Source organism: Anas platyrhynchos, chromosome 7 (genome assembly GCF_047663525.1).
Source record: "Anas platyrhynchos isolate ZD024472 breed Pekin duck chromosome 7, IASCAAS_PekinDuck_T2T, whole genome shotgun sequence".
NCBI lineage: Eukaryota > Metazoa > Chordata > Aves > Anseriformes > Anatidae > Anas > Anas platyrhynchos.
Genome location: NC_092593.1, coordinates 24,338,666 through 24,359,019, shown reverse-complemented (window position 1 = coordinate 24,359,019; position 20,354 = coordinate 24,338,666). Strand labels below are relative to the sequence as shown.

The 20,354-nt window shown below is 42.9% G+C and overlaps 2 protein-coding genes across 4 annotated transcripts in view; both read left to right on the top strand.

Annotated features, from left to right (window-relative positions):
• Positions 1-20,354, top strand: part of TTN (titin) — a 243,986-nt gene that overhangs the window by 39,683 nt on the left and 183,949 nt on the right. For 2 of the 3 annotated variants that reach the window (XM_038182090.2, XM_038182073.2), the window contains 11 exons: positions 14,135-14,413; positions 15,488-16,051; positions 16,566-16,847; positions 16,944-17,222; positions 17,600-17,878; positions 17,974-18,252; positions 18,377-18,664; positions 18,794-19,072; positions 19,173-19,454; positions 19,566-19,844; positions 19,955-20,233. In XM_038182090.2, the coding sequence (XP_038038018.1) occupies positions 14,135-14,413; positions 15,488-16,051; positions 16,566-16,847; positions 16,944-17,222; positions 17,600-17,878; positions 17,974-18,252; positions 18,377-18,664; positions 18,794-19,072; positions 19,173-19,454; positions 19,566-19,844; positions 19,955-20,233 (3,369 nt within the window). Of the gene's footprint in view, positions 1-10,994; positions 13,539-14,134; positions 14,414-15,487; positions 16,052-16,565; positions 16,848-16,943; positions 17,223-17,599; positions 17,879-17,973; positions 18,253-18,376; positions 18,665-18,793; positions 19,073-19,172; positions 19,455-19,565; positions 19,845-19,954; positions 20,234-20,354 lie in introns of all 3 variants that reach the window. The other variant, XM_072041024.1, reaches the window with a different exon arrangement.
• Positions 713-9,505, top strand: LOC110351652 (uncharacterized). The gene is made up of 2 exons (XM_072041025.1): positions 713-801; positions 945-9,505. Exon 2 carries the CDS (start codon positions 1,025-1,027, stop codon positions 6,941-6,943), a length of 5,919 nt encoding a protein of 1,972 aa, XP_071897126.1. The 5' UTR covers positions 713-801; positions 945-1,024; the 3' UTR covers positions 6,944-9,505.

The window sequence follows — 20,354 nt, the reverse complement described above, 5'->3', positions numbered from 1 at the left end:
AGATTACCTGCATTATAAAGTTATTTAAGTTTTAAATTGTTTAAAACTTCAAATTTATAATTTTGCAGCTATATTCTGAACTTTTACTTCATGCTTTGCAGCTATTCACAGAGCTTTTATTTGTTCAATTTCCTTTTGAACGCATGGAATAGTTTACTTCAGAAGGAAGCTATATAAATTTTAATCATATTATTTTTAAGCAAGTTATCAACCTAATCTTAATCAGTTCAGTGGACATTATCAGATGGATGAATTCTACTAGAAAGCATTTGTTTAGGATATGTGAAAGCTATACGTTCCCATTGATTCCTTGCACTTCATCTACGTACATTAATTCATCATTATACATCTCTTACCCTGGCTTGCAGATAGCATATGTGGTTCATGTTGCTTGCCTTTTTTTTTTTTTTCTTCCCTGTGCATAACACTGTGAAGTTAGTGGCTGTATTAGTTCGAATAAACGCCTTCTCATTTCATGTTAGCTAATTACTTATGTTTTTTGTATATCTTTCAAAATATTTTTTCTCAATTGTTTGAACATTTAATCTATAAACAGAAGGGTCAGAAAGGGCGTTTATTCTACTGTCTGCAAGTCAGGTAAGATTTTCTTCTTTGCTACCCAAAGACACACAGCTTTTCCAGGCAGCAAAAACATACACACAGAAGAACGTGTTATTTTGAAATTCATTTTTGCTTGTTCAAGAAGAAATTTCCACAGTCTGAAGAAAGAAAAGACAACGAACGATTTTCGTGTCAATCTTTTAAACAGAGCAAGGCATTGCGTTTATTCGAACAAATATGGTGAGTGAATTACTTTTTTTTTCCTGGGTGTGTGATGAAATGTTGCATGCCCATTTTTTAATTCAATATATTGCTATTTAATTTTTTCAATCAGATAGCAGGCAGAGTGGGGCATGCTATAATCCAATCTCATTTTCTTGCAGGGCAGCACAGCAAGTTGAACCTCGAGGAACCTGAGGCAGCGGCAGTGTTGGACTGTCCCCAGAACTGCAAACCCACCTTCATGCAGGGCCTCAAGTGTAGGTCTGTTTTGGAGGGGGACCCTGCTGTCTTCCAGTGCAAGCTGGTGGCCTGCCCGCCACCCCATATGGCATGGTTTCACAACAACAGGCCAGTCCGCCAGGACTGCCGCAAAGTGATTCGCACTGAGAGTGAGGAGCACATGCATAGTGCCAGCCTGGAGGTGCGGGACGTGCGAGAACATGATGCTGGCAGCTACAGGGTATTTGCCATTAACAGTGAGGGCTCAGCTGAATCCACTGCCTCACTGCTAGTGGCACGTAGTGGTGAGCTTCAGGGCTTGGGTTGCAGGGGGAAAGTGGAGTTGATGCAGGAGAGCTGGGAGTGTCTGCTACAGCAGCGGCAGCAGGACCGGCTGCGGGTAGTGCTTCGTTGCACTGGTTCACCCTTTGACAAGGGGCAGGAGGCTGAGCAGCTGCTCCAGAACCTCTCCCCAGCCCAGGGCAGGGTACGAACCATCCGTTTCCAGAGGTTGCCACTAGTGGGATCTCATCGTCTGAGGCCAGCATGTGGTGGAGAGCAGAGAGACACAGTGGTGAATGCTGATGAGCTGTTGGATGAGGAAATCCGCTGGAAGCTGCAGCGGCTGCGGGAGGCAAAAAGGGCAGCACTGAAAAAGAAGCAGGAATCCTTTGTGTCTGTGCCCCAGGAGGTCCCTCCTGGGAAGCTCAGCCCACCTGAGGCACCTGGCAAGATGGATGGCTCTGAGTCCTTCAAGGTACAGGTGATGGAAGGGTATGGTAGGCCCAAGGCAGCAGGGAAGCAATGGCAGGCACCAGGTGGGCTCCTGGAGCCCTGCCCACCTCTCTTCGTCCAGGAGGTCAAACCCCAGGAGGCTGTTGAGGGGCACAGTGTTACCTTCTCCTGCCTCTTCCATGGCCGCCCGCAGCCAACAGTCACTTGGTACAACAATGCTGAGCCTGTGGGGCGCATCCGGGGTACTGCAGTTCACACCACGGGATGCCGTTCTACACTGACCTTCCCATCTCTGCTCCCACAGCATGGTGGCACAGTCACCTGCGTGATCTTCAACCCACTGGGCACAGTCAGCACCTCAGCTGCACTTCATGTGAGGCGGCGGATGCCAGCCTATGAGGCCATTAAGGAGAGGGAGAAAGAGGAAGAGAAGAAAGAGGAGGAGGAAAAAGAAAAAGAAGAAGAGGAGGAGGAAAAAGAAGAGGAAGAAGAGGAGGAGAAGGAGAAAGAAGGGGAGAAAGAGAATGAGGAGGAGGAAGAACAAGAAGAGGAGGAAGTCAGCCTGGCTTTTGCAGTGGAGCAGGGATTGCCAAATACCATTCCAGACTCAGACCTACTGTCACTGCCTGTGGAAATCAAAATCACTGCCCCCACTCCAACACCAGAGCAAGACACAGACACGAGGGAGACCACACAGCCCTCTCCAAATCAGGCTGCACCTGCCATAAAGCACAAGTTCAAGTTTTCATTTGATGTGGGAAATGAGCCACCCCAAATTGTGGCAGAAGCCCCAGCACACATCCATTGCTACGAAGGGGAGGCAGTTGTGCTGGAGTGTACTGTGTCTGGGCAGCCTCCACCTGCTGTGGCCTGGTCCCAGAACAGCCAGCATCTCTCTGCAAGTGAGAGGTTTATGTTTGAGGAGGGTGACAACGGCACTCATCGCTTACACATCCGAGGGGTCTCTGTCTCAGATGCTGGGCTGTATTGTTGTGTAGCCAAGAATGTGGCTGGAACAGCCCAGACTGTCTCTGAGCTGACAGTGCAGCCTAGTGCACACAAGTTGTATAGCAAGAATGGAGGTACTGAGGAACTGCCTGGCATGAACCATACCCTGCAACTCCAAGGCCTCAACAAACTTGGGAAGGAGGAAGAGGAACAAATCACATGCTCTAAGGAGGAAGAATCCCATCTGCTCTGGCCCTTGCAGTGGTCTCCATCTTCTCGTGAACAGGTGGAAAAGGATTTCAGGGAAAGTAAGATGGAGGAAACAGTGGTGCTGGATATCATGGAGGTTTGTTCGAGGCAGGAAATGGGTTATACAGAAGAGTGTGTGAGGGATACAGATGATATTTCTAAGATGAGGCAGCATAGGGGAAAAGCAGTCTCTGAGGAACATGGCTTTGGAATTGATGCCACTGTCCTGCACCCAAGTATGTCCAGGGAAGAGCATGAACTTGTGGCCAAGGATTCAGGTCACTTTTCAGAGGAGCTGGAGGTTGAAGGAGACAAGCTGGCACAACATACAGACAGTCTGTCCTGGGAATTCTTGAAGTCACCATTTATAGAAGTGAAAGGGCAAATGCCTGCCTCTGAGCAGTCTGCTCTGACAAGTGAGTGTGAGGATCCACAGTTTTTCATTCCTGTATCACCACTGGTGCAAGAGGAGAGTGACAGCTACTTGGAGGAGAGCAATGCACCTGCCTGGGAGGCAATACCTTCTGATGGATCTCCTGTAGATGCGCCAAGTGTGCCCAACCTACAGGACAATATTTCAAGCACACCCACAAAAGAGCCATTAGGCTTTTATAACTTCTGTGCAGAAGAGCAGCAGGAGGAAAAGGCTAAGCAGCAGGAGAGATCAGTAGATATTGAACAGAACATTGAGGTTGATGACCGTCTTCATAAAGAAGAAATGATTGGTGTTGGGGATGCTGCACACTGGGAAATATACAATGATAGACAAGTGCTGCAGGAAACAGAGCCTGACACAGGCAACTACTCTTTGGATCTAATTCTTACTCCTCCTGGCATAGAAAACACTGGTCAGGATTTTACTGAGGAAGCTGAAGTTCAACCAGAAACTCATTTCAAAGAGCAATTACTGTCATCTGAGACCAATGATACCAGTACCATATTTGATTTGAAGAAGTTTGTGGAGCCTTTGCCAGATAAAGAATCTGTGGACACAGAACAGGCACAACCCCCTGCAGGTTTGGAGAGTGTGCAGCTGGGAGAAACTGGGCCCATCTCTCCTGTGCACAAACATGAAGTGCTTGTGGAAGAGATTTCTCTAAGTGAGGAGCTGTGTCAGAGCTATAGGATGCAGCAGGAGGAGGTCAGTGCCCAGGAAGAAGAGCAGCCAACAGAAATTAGGCAGCCTCATTTGCGAATCCCCAGTGGGAACCTTGGCAGCATTGCAGTATTTGCTGAAGAGAGGACTTCTGCTGAAGAAATTAATGAGTCAGAGGCAAATGTCTGTGAAGAGGATTCACTTGAGGGACAAAATCATAGTTTTCTGGTGCAGCCCACAACAGGGTTCCAAAGGACAGTACAGAAAACACATGTGAGAGAGACTGGGGAGAGGCTGGAGTCAACAGACACTCAGACTGACAGCTTCATCAGTGACTTGAAAAAAGCTGCACTTGAGAGGAAACCCCAACCTGGGCATAAAATAGATGAGGAAGATGGCTCTGGGGTAGAAAAGATCTTTGAGAAAGTAGTCAGCAGTTCCAATTGTGAAATAGAAAGCGCAAGTTACCCTGAGGAAACAGTCAGAGACATCCATCTAGAACCAAACACAACTAAGGGTTTCTCATTTGGGCAACTCCAACTTGGTTCAATAATGGATGATTCTGTGTCACGGAAGGAGCAAAGGAAGGAGTGTGGGGACAAGAAGAGGACTCCAACTAAGAAAACCTCTGAGAACAGCTTGGATGGTGAAGGACTATGGGAAGATGTTTCTGCAGGTCCAGAGCCCAGTGCTGTTCAAGCCATAGAGTTGCAGCCTGACTTCTCCCTGGCCAAGTATTTAAGGTCAGCAGGGATGCAGGAAGTGCCAGATGTCAAAGGCACAGCTCAAAAGAAACAGCGAGAAACCATCACTTCCCTGGAAGTAGAGGAGGTTACCTTCAGCATGGTTTATGACTATTACAACAACCAGCAGGAGCAGGCCCGGCCCTTCTCTCCTGAGTCAGAAATGTCCATAGAGCTAGAGAGTGGGAACGGAGAGGAGTCACCTGATTCAGACCACTTCTACACACCTCCCTCTTCAGTGGAGATCTTCGAAACTGCTTCATCAGCATCCTACCACACACCACTCAGCACACCTGAGCGCTACTCCACTCCATCTGAGGGCTCAGAGTATGGCACACCACCCGAGCAGTACTCTACACCATCTGAGGGATCAGAGTACAGCATGCCACCTGAGCACTACTCCACACCATCTGAGGGATCAGAGTACAGCACACCACCTGAGCGCTACTCCACACCCTCTGAGGGTTCAAAGTGCAACACACCCTCTGAGCGCTACTTCACACCCTTCGAGGGACCCAGCTCTGCGTTAGGGGACAGAACACCACCAGAGCATTACCGGACACCCACTGGAGAGTATATGGATGCCCTGGCAATGTTTACTCCCTGTGAGGAAAGCTGTCAGACTCCAGACCACTCATGGGCTGAGGTGTTTAGGACCCCCCGTGAAGCCCTAGAGCCATCAGGCAATGAGATGCCACCTGCATTCCTCAAGGCATTGAGCAGGAGGAGGCTGTACAAGGGCAGCACGCTTAGTTTTGTGGCTGAGGTGGTGGGTGTGCCTGAGCCAGGGGTGAAGTGGTATCATAATAAATCTCTTCTGGAGATGGATAAGAGAGTGCGGATAGAGAAGGATGGGAACAAGTGCATTCTGGAGATCATGAACATCCAGAAAGACAATGAAGGACAGTATCTGTGCCATGCAGTGAACATTGTTGGGGAAGCTAAAAGCATTGCCCAGGTGGAAGTTTTGTCTGAAGATGGGCGATCACTAGCACTGCCACCCCCTGTCACTCACCAGCATGTTATACACTTTGACCTGGACCAAAACACATCCTCACGGTCACCTTCACCACAGGAAATCCTTCTGGAGGTGGAGCTGGATGAAAATGAGGTGAAGGAGTTTGAGAAGCAGGTCAAAATCATAACTAATCCTGAGTTTAGCCCAGATAAGAAGAGCATGGTGGTTTCCCTGGATGTTCTTCCACTTGCCCTGTTGGAGCAAGTTTCAGGCTTGGCTTCAGAGGAGAGTGAGGATGTGAAAATTGATTTCCAAGTGACAGAAATGCCTCCCCGCTTTGTTGTGCCCTTTGCAGATGTGGAAGTTACAGAAGGTTCGGAGGTAGTCTTTGAGTGTGTGGTTACTGGTACTCCTGTCCCAGTAGTGCAGTGGTTTAAAGGTGACACCTGTGTGACAACCACCTCAGGGAAGTATGTTGTAAGTCAGAAAGAGGGACTTCACAGTTTGAAGGTCCTTAATGTAGATTCTTCTGATGGTGGCTCGTATCACTGCCAAGCGATCAATAGGCTGGGAGAAGCAATGTGTAAAGGCTCCCTCATAGTCAGAGCTCAGCAGGGAGCAAGTGCTAAGTTAAGCAGTGAGGCAGACATGAGCAGTGAAACAGAGAGGCCCCAGAAGTGTGATTTGCTTATGAGTAAGACTGTGTCCCCAGGAAACTGGTCAGAAGTAGAGCTGGAATTTAAACCACACATGGAGAACTCTGAGAGAGCAATACAGCTGCTTGCAGTGACTGAACAGGAGCAAGAGGTGGAAGGGCAGAAACGTGTCGATACTAGTTTTGATGTGTTTGGAGAGACATCCCAAGAAGAACAGATTGATTTTAAAGCAGAGGACTCAGAGAGCTGCAGTTTTGAGTTCCAGGCCACAGAAACCCCTCCCAAATTTCTGAGGCTCATTTCTGACTACAGTACATTTGTAGGTGCCTCAGTTTGTTTCCAGTGTCTTGTGACTGGTTCCCCTTACCCAAGTGTTCATTGGTACAAGGATGAGATATTGCTGGAAGGAGACAGGTACTATGTGCAGGAAGAGCAGGGGGGTTCTCATAGCCTTACTATTGAAAATTTGATGCAAAGTGACAGTGGGAAGTACAAGTGTATAGCTATTAACAGGGCAGGAACTGCTGAGACTTGTGCAGTGTTAACACTATACTAAATGTCCGTAACTTAGAGTCTATTCTGAAACACGAAATGTTGTACACTGTTGTTCGCTACAGGTAAAAATGCAACAATCATTTTAGGGGCATTGATTTTTGTCTCTTTAGGGGTGAAATTCACTCCACATGGGCATGTTTCTATCTCACTTAAATTTACTTTCACTGGGGAATTTAAGTGAGATTTATGGTGTGCATAAGTTTTACACACACTTTCTGTACTGAGGTGCATTTCAGATTCCTCCCAAGCTCCTTACTCATTCTTGTAAAGATATTTTAATTGACATTCATATATATAGGAATCATTTGTATAGTGTACATACCCCTGTGTGTCTGTAGCCATGCAATTATTATTTTACGTAGGCTAGAAATCACCTAAAAATGCTGGATTTACTTTTATCTTGTAATCTAACAGTATAGAATACTGACTTAGGCTTACTTTTTAGTTTGGACATAATTCCATGAAATAACTCCTTAAACTGGTATTTCCCCTTCTCACAATGTTGTGTCAGAAAATGTGAGTCTCTCTGATTCAAATCCTGTGTCTACAGTTTCTGTCATTGCAAAACTCTTATATCCATTTGTCTCACTCTGTTGACTCATGGAATCCTATGATTTTTTATTTATTTTTTTAATTCAGTCAAAGAAATTATTCTGTTGCAAAGAAAAGTGATACAATGGGAAGAGAATAAAAGTTTTGCTTTAGTAGAGACTGGACAGGATTTTTACTCTATTACCAAGTAATAAACATAAAAATCTATTTTGTACTGTATCTTTAAAAGTTAAAGAGAAAGGAGAGGGAGCTTAATAAATCCATGATGTAACTGTAAATTCATTAATATAATTTTTTTGGCCCCATATGCCAGTGTCATTCATAGGAAATACATAGTAGTAAAAAATAAATAAATAATTTAAAAAAATGCAGTATTCTTGTTTCACATTAGAACTAAATCTCTACAAATTCTTTTTTTTCCATTTCTTTTTTTTTTTTTTTATTAGTAAAAGTTATGTGTGCTGTTTCAATATGACCAGAAGTAAATAGAATACATTCAATTGTTACCTGTGGCATTTTCTCAGCATAAAACATTTTTACATTAATGTTCTTGGTGTGAGGATATAATTTTGTATTTAAAAATAATATTTAGGAGGAGGAATCAGCTGTAGCTGACATAATTAAATCAAAGCTAAATTAATCTGTCTTACATAAACAATGATAATTTGATTAAGCATGTTAAAAGTATAAGTTATTAATATTTATCAGAAGTTAAATAACTGTAATGCATGTGCCAGCTTTCCAGTTGCAAATGTTCCAAAGTGAAACCCTAAACAACCCTTAGCAAAAATTACTTTTACTTTAATTATTTGTTTATGATGTTCACCACATTATTTACAAATTGCTATCTGTTGCCTTGCAAACTTCTTTAAGGAGAATGGTGATTTTAAGTGTGAGGGAACTATTACTACAGTACAGCCAGCTATGTTCATGCATGTTCTTGTTTCTGAGTTTGACATATCCTCACAATGAGGTCAGTATGCCTCAAAAACTCGATCTTTTAAGATAATCTCATCACTTACTTTGAATAGTCATTTTTGTTCAAAAGATACACATTCCCCAATTCTGCTGCCCAGTATAAACTCAAATTGTAGGAGAGGCAACTTCTAGTGACCCAGTATGTGGGCAAAATGACTGGAGTGGTTAGGTTAATGCCATTATGTCACTTTGGTTTCTTCCCAGTCATGACCCCATAAAGAATATTTAAGTATATTGTTAATAGGTGGAGAAAATTTTAATTTTTTTTAGGTAACAGTGGTAGGAAAGAGAAGTGGGAGTGTCTGACCCAACATTGTGATGGGAGTTAATTGCTTCTTCATCTGTCCTTATCCATTCCTTGTGCAGATGTGTAACACTAACTGATTCATTAGGCAGCAGAGGTCCCTAGGGAAGTTGAAAAGAATCGTTCTATGCTATGCATTAGCTGTGACATGAGTCTTTTAGGTACAAAGTCAATGAGGCCAGAAAGCCTTTGGTTCGGCCCTAAGCAGTTATGACCTGGGTTTAATTTGCACATAAATTAACTGATTTTTTTTAGTAGAAATATGTCTACTTCAAAGCCTTGTATCCAAACAGGTCCAAGTTCATAATCACACCTGAAATATATGGCCAGGCATATTTATCTATATCTGTGCAGCAGTGTTTGTGTTTTTCTGTAAGCTTAAAAGTCTGATTTTAAGTTTCATACGTTAGCCAGGAGCACTATGTTGTGCGTGTAAAGATAGAAAGCCTTACCTAAGATACAACAGTATAAATCTGGAATAATTCTAGTTTAAATAAACTTCCTCTGGGGCAACTGGTATAGCGTTAAGCCATGTTTGATCATCTCCCTTCAAAATGTTTTGCTTTCAAAGGAATTTAAAATATCACAATTTTATTCTCAGGTTTAATGTCTTCAATTTTACAAGTCATGTATCTTTAAAAAAAAAAAAAAGGTGAATTATGTTTGTCACCAATGTGTACATGTTAGCATGTATGGATAATTTGTGAAATAAATATGTAAAATATTTAAGTCCATCGCTTCTTGTACTTTATTCATTTCACAGACATAGCTACAATATAAAATAATCTGTATTTTTTGTCATAAATATGACAAACATGAACACAAAAAAGTGCATTAATTTGTACTCCATGCCTGTATAATGTCTTCCCATGTCTGTTATCATAAGTTCCTTTCTGCAATTTTTATACCTTCTTATGGGCCCTATTTCAATTGATCATCCTCAAGTTCACTAGCACATTATATTTCTGAGGAAGTTGCTCTACTGGTTTAATGAGGCTGTTAGTTAATACTAAGGGACAGATGTAATTTATTTTTTTTTCCCTAAGTGTCTCTTCTGTGCAGGTGATCACTGTACGCACTGTGCTATGTCAAGTACACTATGATGTTTGTTTTTAGCAATTACGAATCTTTCTACAATGAGAAATAATTACGTATGGCATATTCTGTTCTTCTCCATAGCTGTGAGGACAACAGGATTTGATTTCCAAAAGTTTTATTTGTGTTGTGCTTTTTCTGGATAGCTTGTTTTGTTCTGGGAAATCTCAGAATTCACTGATGTTTCTAGTGTCCAGGATCTGCAGAGGACAGACAACATGTTCTTTCCATGATGTCTGTTTCCTCACATTTCAAAATCACCATTAGAACAAAGTGGTTCATCATATAACTGTCCAAGTTCACAAAGGCAAGAAGAAAAACTTTGAAGTGCTCTAATGTATTTTTCTTGGGTATAATACTGGTTTTAATATGCAGGATAGTGCTAGGGAGGGGTTTAAAAGCAGAAAGGAAAATCAATGACATTAAATCAAGAATGTAAACTCATGGTTTTAGTAATAATGGTGTTGTAACTGCAAGGGTCTACTGTTAAAAAAAAAAGGGGGGGGGGGAGAGGGGCAGGATAAAGGTGGTAAGGGAGTGGAAATATCTTGTGTTAGACAAAAAATAGAGATGAAAGTAGTGAAGTAACTGCACCAGAAGAAAGTCTGGTGTGCTGTAAATTTTGTCATATTTTTCCAGAACTAAATCTAACAATCTGCTTTTTTCTTGGTGTTTTAAATTAAAACAGCCTTAGCACTGTTCTCCTGTACTTGTTTGTATGACTGCACATATAAGTATCTACGGTGCATACCACTTTAATTATATTTTTGAAATGTACCAATGTTGTGTAACTGTTACTTGTAGCATACATTGAATACTACAAGAGGTTATGACTAACCCATACTGTGATGTTAGTTTTAAAGAGAAGCCCATGTTGATCAAGATGGCAAGTTCATAAGTAACCTAACAGCACAATGTGTGTGGTTATTTATGGTAAGTGTGTATTTAACAGAAGGAGGACCTCATGTTCATTGCTACCTACTGCACAGTATTAAGAAAACCTCCACATATACCAAAATAGTTGCACTAACAGAGTTGTATTTTACTCTTTGCAGTTTATTGCTACCTTCAAGTGGTCACTTCAACATTCCAGTAAAACTAAACTAATTTTTTTCCCATACAGACTTCTCTAGTTCTCTTACTGTGTCTTCTGAGGAGGGAAGAAGTGAAGGCTACAGCAGCAGCTTTCAGTTGCCTGATAGAGAAAAAACACTTGAATTTGAGCCTGAAAAAACAGTTTATTCCAGTCAAACAAAGATGAAAATGGAGGAGGGGGGCAGTGCACCAGTTTTCCTCAAACAGGTCTCAGATGTTGAAGTCTGGCAGGGAGATGTAGCTAGGCTTTCTGTTACTGTTACTGGAAGTCCCACACCCAAAATCTTGTGGTTTTTCAATGGTGTCAAACTAACCCCATCCGCAGACCGTAAGTTAGTGTTTGCTGGAAATGACCACAGTCTCATCCTCCCATATGTGAGCATGCAGGATGAAGGCAAGTACACATGTATGGCCAGCAATGTACATGGTGAGGCTGAATGCAGTGCCCACCTCCATGTGCAGCAGCGGGTACCTGGGGCTCCTTGTTTTGCCAGGACACCAGACAGTGTGCAGTGTGCTCCAGGTTTCACCGCTGTCTTTGAGTATATCGTGGCTGGGGAGCCATGCCCTAATGTGGAATGGTTCAAGGGGACCAAGCAACTTTTCTCTGATGCACGTCATTCTGTGGCTCACCACCCTGATGGCTCGGGCTCCCTGACGGTGTGGGAGTGCATGGAGGAAGACACTGGTCTGTACACATGCAGGGCAGTGAGCACCTTGGGTGAGGCTGCATGCTCTGTTGAGCTCCTTGTGCTGCCCAAGGAACGTGCTGTGTGTAGGCAGAGCCCAGCCTTGCAGCACTCTGCAGTGGCAGAGGACCAAAGCCCCCTCTCCTACGAGGAGGCCAGCGAGCTTCCCACTGTGAAAGAAGCACTCAGTCTTGAGGCCATGAGGGAGCCCAGGGCTTTCTTCCAGCTCCAAGTAAGCCAGGTGGAGCACATGCTGCCCAAGGAGAACATCTTGCCTAGCCTGCCACCAGCCTGCCTCGCTGTGCAGAGTGTTGAAGAGATGCTGGCCCAAGCAGCCACAACACAAGAGAACAGCAGACTCCTGGCAGAGTCACTGCAAAACCTTCCTACTGGCCCCCAAGGTGCAGTGCCTGGAGCAGCAATTGAAACACAACTGCCAGGCTGCCTTGGGACTGTGGCTGCACAGATGCTCTTGCCCAAAGAGCGAGTCATCCCTGAGGAGGAGGAGCAGATAGCTGTCCTGGAGACAGAAGTTTCCCAAGCCCTTCTGCAGGTGTCAAGCACCACCGAGAGTTGCGCTATAGATGGTGACCACTTAAAAGTCCTAGAGGGCTTCCAGGCAATGAAAGGTGAGCTAAAGGCTGAACCCGGATTTCCCTCTGAATTGGCCTGCACTGGGAGTCAAGCTGTCCCCTTGGAGAACGTTTCTGCCCTGGAAACAGCAGAGGAAGATTTTGCTTCAAGAATTTGTGAGGGACAAGCTATAAGATTTCCCTTACTGCTAGAAGAAAAACAGTCATTGGAGGAAGAACATGTTGTCGATCTTGCCAGCCCACTTAGGCAGTGTCCAAGGGTAGAGAGACAACCCCGTGAAACAATGTACACTCACCAGCTCCAGGCAAGCCAAGTCCTTACCAAAGAGAGCCAGCTCACTGATCAGGTTCCCAAGAGCTGCAACCTCGACATAAAGTCCCAAATTAGGGATGCACTAAAAGCTGCAGTTGTAAGTGAGCAAAATGTCTTGTTTACAGAATGGTTGGCTGATAAAGTAAGCATTGAAGTACAGACAATTAATATCACCAAGGAACATAAACACACTTTGTGCACCTATGTTGTGACCACAGGAGGACTCACTCCCATAGAAGTCCCAATCTCCCTGGCAGAAGTCAGCATTGAGACAGCTGACCAGAAAAAAGTCTTGAAGGAGGCTTTCTATTCTCTTATTTATGAAGAAAAACATCTCTTAACAGATGAAAAATTCAAAGCATTGCCAGTCCATCTCCATTCACTTAACTCAGGAAAATCCTGTGATGTAACCTCTGAGCTGGAGCAACAGCAGGCCGAGAGAACTATGGAGGCAGAAATACCCCTGGAGCAGCCTTTGCATGCAAAAGTAATCAATACTGTGACTGAACACAATCAAATCAAGGATGTAGGGGCAGCTGCAGCCACTGCTGATGTAGCCTCTGCAGGTGTTCCTGTTGAGAAACCCACAGAAATACTGAAAAGGAAGGAGAAAAGGGAAGAAATATGTGAGGAAGAGGGCAGAGGGGGTCTGGAAAACAAAGGTGGGAGTCTAGAGGATGAGTTGGGCAAAGAGAATTTCCCTATTATACACAGCACACTGGTCGATACTACTGTGGAGGAAGGGGAGAGTGTCAATCTAGTGTCTGTCATAACAAATGTCAGAGAGGTGAATTGGTACTTTGAGGGTAAACTGGTGTCTTCAGGCAACAAATTCAAGTGTTTGCAGGATCAAGATACATACACGCTAGTAATCAGCCAAGTGTGTGGGGACATCCACCAAGGAGAATACACATGTGAGGCACTGAATCAAGGTGGAAAAAGAGCAACAACAGCAAAAGTCACAGTTGTTAAAAGAGGTTGGATGATGGGGATAAAATTCTGCCTTTCTAATACACTGTTGTGCTAATGAAACTGCCCTACTCTGTCTGTCTGAATACAGATACAATACTAATATAATCACAACACTAATCAGAGGGTCCCCTTTCTCTCTGGATTTATGGTCTCCTTTTATCACATTGCAGTCTCTTAGTCTTGCATCACACAAGCAAGGTCAGGACAAGTTATACTGCAGTCCTGACTGCTTCATCCCATGATGAAGTTCACCTATACTTGCCACTTTTCTCACTTCTGCATCCAGTCTTCAGAGTCATTGCACTGTTTCAGCACAATTTCTTATCCACACCACCATTTCTTGCAGCTCTAAGATAATGTGTATATGTTTATATTGTAATATTACCACATTGCTATTAAACATTGTTTTCCAGTTTCATCACTGTGTTTTCTGATGTCATTATGCACCATGACACTGTCTGTCCACAGTTGTTTTTTGCCTTTACAATCACTTAATGTGGATTGCAAATAAATAATGTTTTGTTTCAATTAGTCACTTCACTGTTACTTTCTAGAATGCCAGTATGCATTGCTTTGAATTACTCTCTGCTTCTGATTTCAGTTGCACCAATCCTGAGAAGGCGGCTTGAACCTCTGGAGGTGGCCGTAAACCATGTGGCCAAGTTTACCTGTGAGGTAGAGACTGCTCCCAATGTCAGATTCCAGTGGTACAAAGCTGGCCGAGAGATATACGATGGGGACAAATATTCTATTCACACCTCCAACTACCTTTCTACACTGGAGATTCCGAGGCCTCAGGTTGTTGACTGTGGAGAATATAGCTGCAAAGCCTCCAACCAGCATGGCAGTGTAAGCTCTACAGCCCTTTTAACAGTAACTGGTAAGTACAGAGTCAAAAGCACTTCAAAAAATGTCTTGGTATATTGTAATGCTTTCTGTGGGTTACCTACAAACATTTCTGGTAGTGCTATTGTCATTGTTATACATAACGCATACCTAATTTTGATGAGCACAAGCACAGAGAAGGAATAATTTTTGAAAATGCTGCTTCTAGGCATTTTCTGTACCTAGTATGAAAAGTTTCAGGAGGAAAGAAAAATAGGAAAAGACTGGGAAGAACTATGTTGTCTATAGAATGGGATTGCTTTGTGAAAACATTCTTGAAGAGAGTTTATTTTACTTCCAGACAACAAGCAAATGTACAGTTTTAAATCTGATTTATTTGGTGTAGTAATCACTGTGCAATTACCCGACCATCTTACATTTATTCTTCAGTTATACTTCTGCGGCAGGCTGTGTGGCTATGCTTACCTAAACATCTGTGTACCAGAGGAAACTCTGTGTGATGGGGGAATAGATCATCTCAAGCAAACAAAAGACAGTTCAAAAGTTATTTCATTTTACAAAACTTTTTTTTGGTCTATTGATAACTATGCAATTATCTTCTTTTTTTCTTCCTTTTTTTTTTTTTTTTTTTTTTTTCTTTTAAATATCTTTTGGACCTTTGTGGGTGCATTTTTATTTTTTTCATTCCTATTTTTCGTTCTGTGGGAAGAGTCTTTATGTAGTCTTTGCTAAATGCCAGATGCTAGAGACTAAAGAAGGATACTCAAACTGTGCAGCATATGCAAACCTGTCTATCTTAAGGGAATCCTACACAAACATGTCACTCTTGGGAAAGGAAATTCTGTCTTTTGGTTTATTTTCCTTTGGTTTGTACATTGTTCCAGAGTCAACATGCCTTCAAGCTCTAGAGCAATATACAGACTCAAGAAGTACAAAACAAAAAGCCAAAATTCATAATCTTTTAACATCTCTTTTCTCCGTCACTGCTCTGGCCTCTTTTGCTTAAAAGTGTCTGCACCCTCCTGCTCTCTGTCCTTGGGAAACTTGGAGAAACAGCATAAGCTCTATTCTCCACCTCCAGATAACAATGAACCCCTTTATTTTGCAGAAGCACTTCCACCAACATTTCTTACCAGACCTGAATCTATCACCACTTTTGTGGGCAAAAGCGCCAAGTTCCTGTGTACTGTTTCGGGCACTCCAGTCATTGACGTCGCCTGGCAGAAAGATGGCACGACCATTTCACCTTCGGACCACTACAAGATCTCCAAAGTGGAAAATAAACATGTGTTAGAAATTTCCCTTCTCACCACCAGTGACAGAGGGGTTTATACTTGCAAAGCTTCCAACAAGTTTGGGGCTGACATTTGCCAGGCTGAAATGGTCATTATAGACAAGCCCCACTTTATTAAAGTTTTGCAGTCAGTGCAGTCAGCAGTCAATAAAAAAATACGTCTTGAATGCCAGGTAGATGAAGACAGGAAAGTTACAGTAGGCTGGACGAAAGATGGAAACAAAATCCCTCCAGGCAAAGATTATAAGATTTTCTTTGAAGACAAAATAGCCTCGCTTGAGATTCCTCTGGCTAAACTCAAGGATTCAGGCCATTATGTATGCACTATCTCAAATGAGGCAGGAAGCAGCTCCTCTTCTGCCAGTGTCACAGTCAGAGGTAAGATTGTCCTAGGTACTGTTTACCTTTGCTCTTCTTCGGTTTCTGCTTTTTTCTTTTGCAGGTGAAGTCTTCTCTGGGGTGAAATCACACTGTGAAGTCTTCTGAGATCTTCCATCAGCTCCATTCACCTCTTGCTTTTTACCCAACTGTCTTCCAAAGCACTGTGTATTGCTTCAATATTTCTTCTGTTAGCCACATCCAAGAGTCACTCCTGCGTGTAGGGGAGATGGTGGGAGAGGGCAAGAGAGACCACAAGAACTGCAGCTCAGCGAATATTATGCTGATCTTTTCTAAAGTCATGTTTTGTTTTTGCACTAGGAACCATTGTCTTAAAACTTTGTATTTCAGACTGCTTTTCTTTCCCTCTCCTTTTTACCCTTTTCCCTTCCCTTCCCTTCCCTTCCCTTCCCTTCCCTTCCCTTCCCTTCCCTTCCCTTCCCTTCCCTTCCCTTCCCTTCCCTTCCCTTCCCTTCCCTTTTTTCCTTTTCTTCTGTTTTCTTCCCATTTTTAGAACCACCATCTTTTGTGAAGAAGGTCGATCCGTCTTACTTACTGACCCCAGGTGACTCTGCACGCCTTCAGTGCAAAGTCAAAGGGTCTCCTGAAATCCAAGTTACTTGGTTCAAGGACAATAAGGAAATCCGTGAAACCAAGACACACAAGATGTCTTTTATCAATTCTGTGGCTGTGTTAGATATTTTGGAGATGAAAGTTGATGACAGTGGAAGCTACTCATGTGAAGCTGTAAATGAGGTTGGAAGTGACAGCTGCACCACAGAAGTAGTTGTCAAAGGTCTGTTCTTCTTGCTACTGCCAGTCACACTTTTGAGGAAAAACCTTTTTTTTTTTTTTTTCCTGGGCAATTAATTCTTTCTTGCTGCTTTTATAGAGCCTCCATCTTTCATCCGAACACTCGAACCAGCAGAGGTAGTGAAGGGAACAAACACCATTCTTCAGTGTGAGGTTGCTGGCACTGGACCGTTTGAGATTAGTTGGTACAAAGACAAGAAACAGATTCGCAGTAGTAAAAAATACAGGCTGACCTCTCAGAAAACTGTTATTTCCCTGGAGGTGTCATCATTTAATAGCGCGGATGTTGGTGAATATGAGTGTGTGGTAGCTAACGAAGTTGGAAAGTGCATTTGCAGTGCAACATACGTCTTGAAAGGTCAGTGGGAGAGAGAACACTCCACTTACTGCAGGGAACCTCTTATTTCTTATAATGTATTTTCTCTGAATTTCTGTGTAGCTAGGGTGGTTGGGGATGGAGGGTATCTTCTTCTCTTAAAAAATTTGTATGTATCTTAACTCTTACCTGTCATCAAACCCATGAATTTGAAGAACATTGGGCTTAAAGGACTATTACTCTTATGCTTAAAAGCATTACTCTTTTAGCTGGATAATGAAGCTCTTCCCTTTTCCTGCTCTTTAGCTGAATTGTGCCATGTACTGTGTATGTTGTCTCATATAACTATCTTTGAGCATTAGCATGAAAAGGTGTTACAGCAGATGCGTATTTCTTTATGTCTCTTTTCTTTGAACTAGAACCACCATCTTTCATTAAAAAAATCGAAAATGTGACAGCTCTGGCTGGAGACAATATTACATTACAAGCTGTGGTGAAAGGGTCAGAACCTATTTCTGTGACGTGGATGAAAGGCAAAGACATTATTCAAGATGATAACAAAGTGAGAGTGACATTTGAACATGGGCTAGCAACACTGCAAATTATTGGTGTCCAGCTGAGCTCTGGTGGCAAATACACCTGTGTAGCTGAGAATGATGCAGGAAGTCAGTCCTGCTTTGGTGAACTAGCAGTTAAAGGTCAGTGGAGGAGTGCTGCGACTTCTGCATTGTCTCCCACCTAAGAAGAGCAATTTACTTTTGTTCTTAACACTGATTGTTTAATTTTGTTGTAGAACCTGCCAAAATCATTGAAAAATCTGAAGTGATTCAGGTGACAGCAGGGGATCCGGCCATTTTGGAGTACACTGTCACAGGCACTCCAGAGTTGAAAACCAAATGGTTCAAAGATGGAAGGCCACTACCTGCCAGCAAAAAATACAGGATCAGCTTTAAAAATAACATTGCCCAGCTCAAGTTTTATGCCACTGAAATGCAGGACAGTGGAGAGTACACCTTTGAGATATCCAATGATGTGGGGACCAGTTCTTTTACTACCAGCTTTACTGTGCTAGGTTGGTACTGACCCTTGGCAAAGAGGCCTGTTATTCTGCTCTGAGCCCAGCAAAGCCAGAAGCAGAACTGTATTCTCTTTTGTTCATGTGTTGGTTTATTTTATTTTTTTTTCATACCCAACAGATCGCACTCTCCCTCCCTTCTTTACCAAACCACTGAAGAATATTGACAGCATCATTAACACCTCATGCCATCTAGACTGCAAAATTTCTGGCTCTCTTCCAATGACCGTCTCTTGGTTTAAGCAGGACACTGAAATCACTTCAAGTGCCAAGTACACAATACACTTTGCAGAAGGCTCTGCATCTTTGGAAATAAAACACCTAGACGCAAGTGATGCTGGAGTTTACATTTGCAGAGCCACAAACTCTGCTGGTAGCAAGGACAGCAGTAGTACTTTGTTTATAAAAGGTTTGGCAATTTGTTTCAAAATTCTTGTCTTTTTTTTTTTTTTTTTTTTCGTGTGATAATACTTTTCTTCCCCACAGTGCAAGCTGTGTGTCTTATTCTTGGCAATTGTTTCCTTTCAATGCAATCTAGAACCACCCAGCTTCATTGTAGAACCAGAGTCTCAAGATGTGCTGCCAGCATCAACTGTACGTTTCAAGGGCACATTTAAAGGCACAACACCACTGACAGTGAAATGGTTTAAAGAAGATACTGAGATGGTGACAGGAGGAGCTTGCTACATTATGACAGAGGCACTAGCAAGTTACTTGGAGCTTTATGCAGTCAAACCAAACGACTCGGGAAAATATATCTGCAAAGTCTCCAATGTTGCTGGTTCAGTAACATGCAGTGCAAACTTGTTTGTAAAAGGTTTGCATTCTTACTCTCTTTTCAACTTTCAGCTACTGGATTGACCCAGTGGCACTTTTTGCTGCCTTGTTGATACTGAAAGCTTTTCTTAAATCCACAGAACCTGCTGCCTTTAAGGAGAAGCTAGAGCCAACTCACCTGGTCAAGAAAGGTGGATATGCTGAGCTGACCTGTAAAGTCACTGGCACTCCTGAGATTAAAATCACGTGGTTCAAGGATGACAGGGAACTGAAGGAGAGTGACAAATACAGGATGTCTTTTACAAAATCTTTGGCAGTACTCCATCTTTCAGAGGTTGAGACTGAAGACAGTGGGGAATATATTTGTGAGGCCAAAAATGATGCTGGGAAAGATACTTGCAGTAGTGTTGTTACAATCAAAGGTGTGTGTGCCATCCAAGCACTCAACCAGTTTTTCTCTTTAAATGCAGTGCAACTTTCCAGGCTTCCAAAGTGTGATTAATAAAAACTACACTCTCTCTTTTGCACTGTAGAGTCACCTTATTTTAGCAAGGAGTTTCAATCGATGGAAGTCTTGAAGGATTCTGACGTGGTTTTGGAGTGTGAGGTGCTTGGCACACCTCCCTTTGAAGTGTTTTGGGTGAAGGATGATAAGCCTGTGCGGAGCAGTAAGAAGCACAGAATAAGCACTGAGAAATCTTTAATTAGCCTCCATGTCTTCAGATTTGATGCTTCTGATGTTGGCGAGTATCAGTGTAGAGTAACAAATGATGTTGGAAGCTGCCTCTGCAGTTCGGAGGTCACACTGAAAGGTTAGTACAAGGTGGAGAATGCCACTAGCATGATCTTATGCTGATGTGGGTTTCATGCCACATGGTCATGTACCAAACCTGTACTTACTTAGCCACTTTCTTCCTGCTAGAACCCCCACAGTTTTTGAAGAGGATAGAAAACATTAGCTCCCTTCGAGGGGGCACAGTCGTGTTTCAGGCTGCTGTTAAAGGCTCTTTGCCCATCACTGTATCCTGGCTGAAAGACAATGATGAAGTGATTGAAGACAATAATATCAAAATGACCTTTGTGAACAACATTGCCACTCTTCTGGTGAGGTCTATTGAGTTGAAACATGGTGGAAAATATTTCTGTCAAGCTAAAAATGAGGCAGGAATTCAGAGGTGCTCTGCTCTGCTGACTGTCAAAGGTTGGTCTTACACTGAGTGCTGGCAGTGATCTCAGACAGTTCTCTTGTTTTGGTTTGGTTTGTTTGTTTGGTTTGGTTTGGTTTTACAGATGCTCCTAACTCCCTTCTCTATATCTCTGTT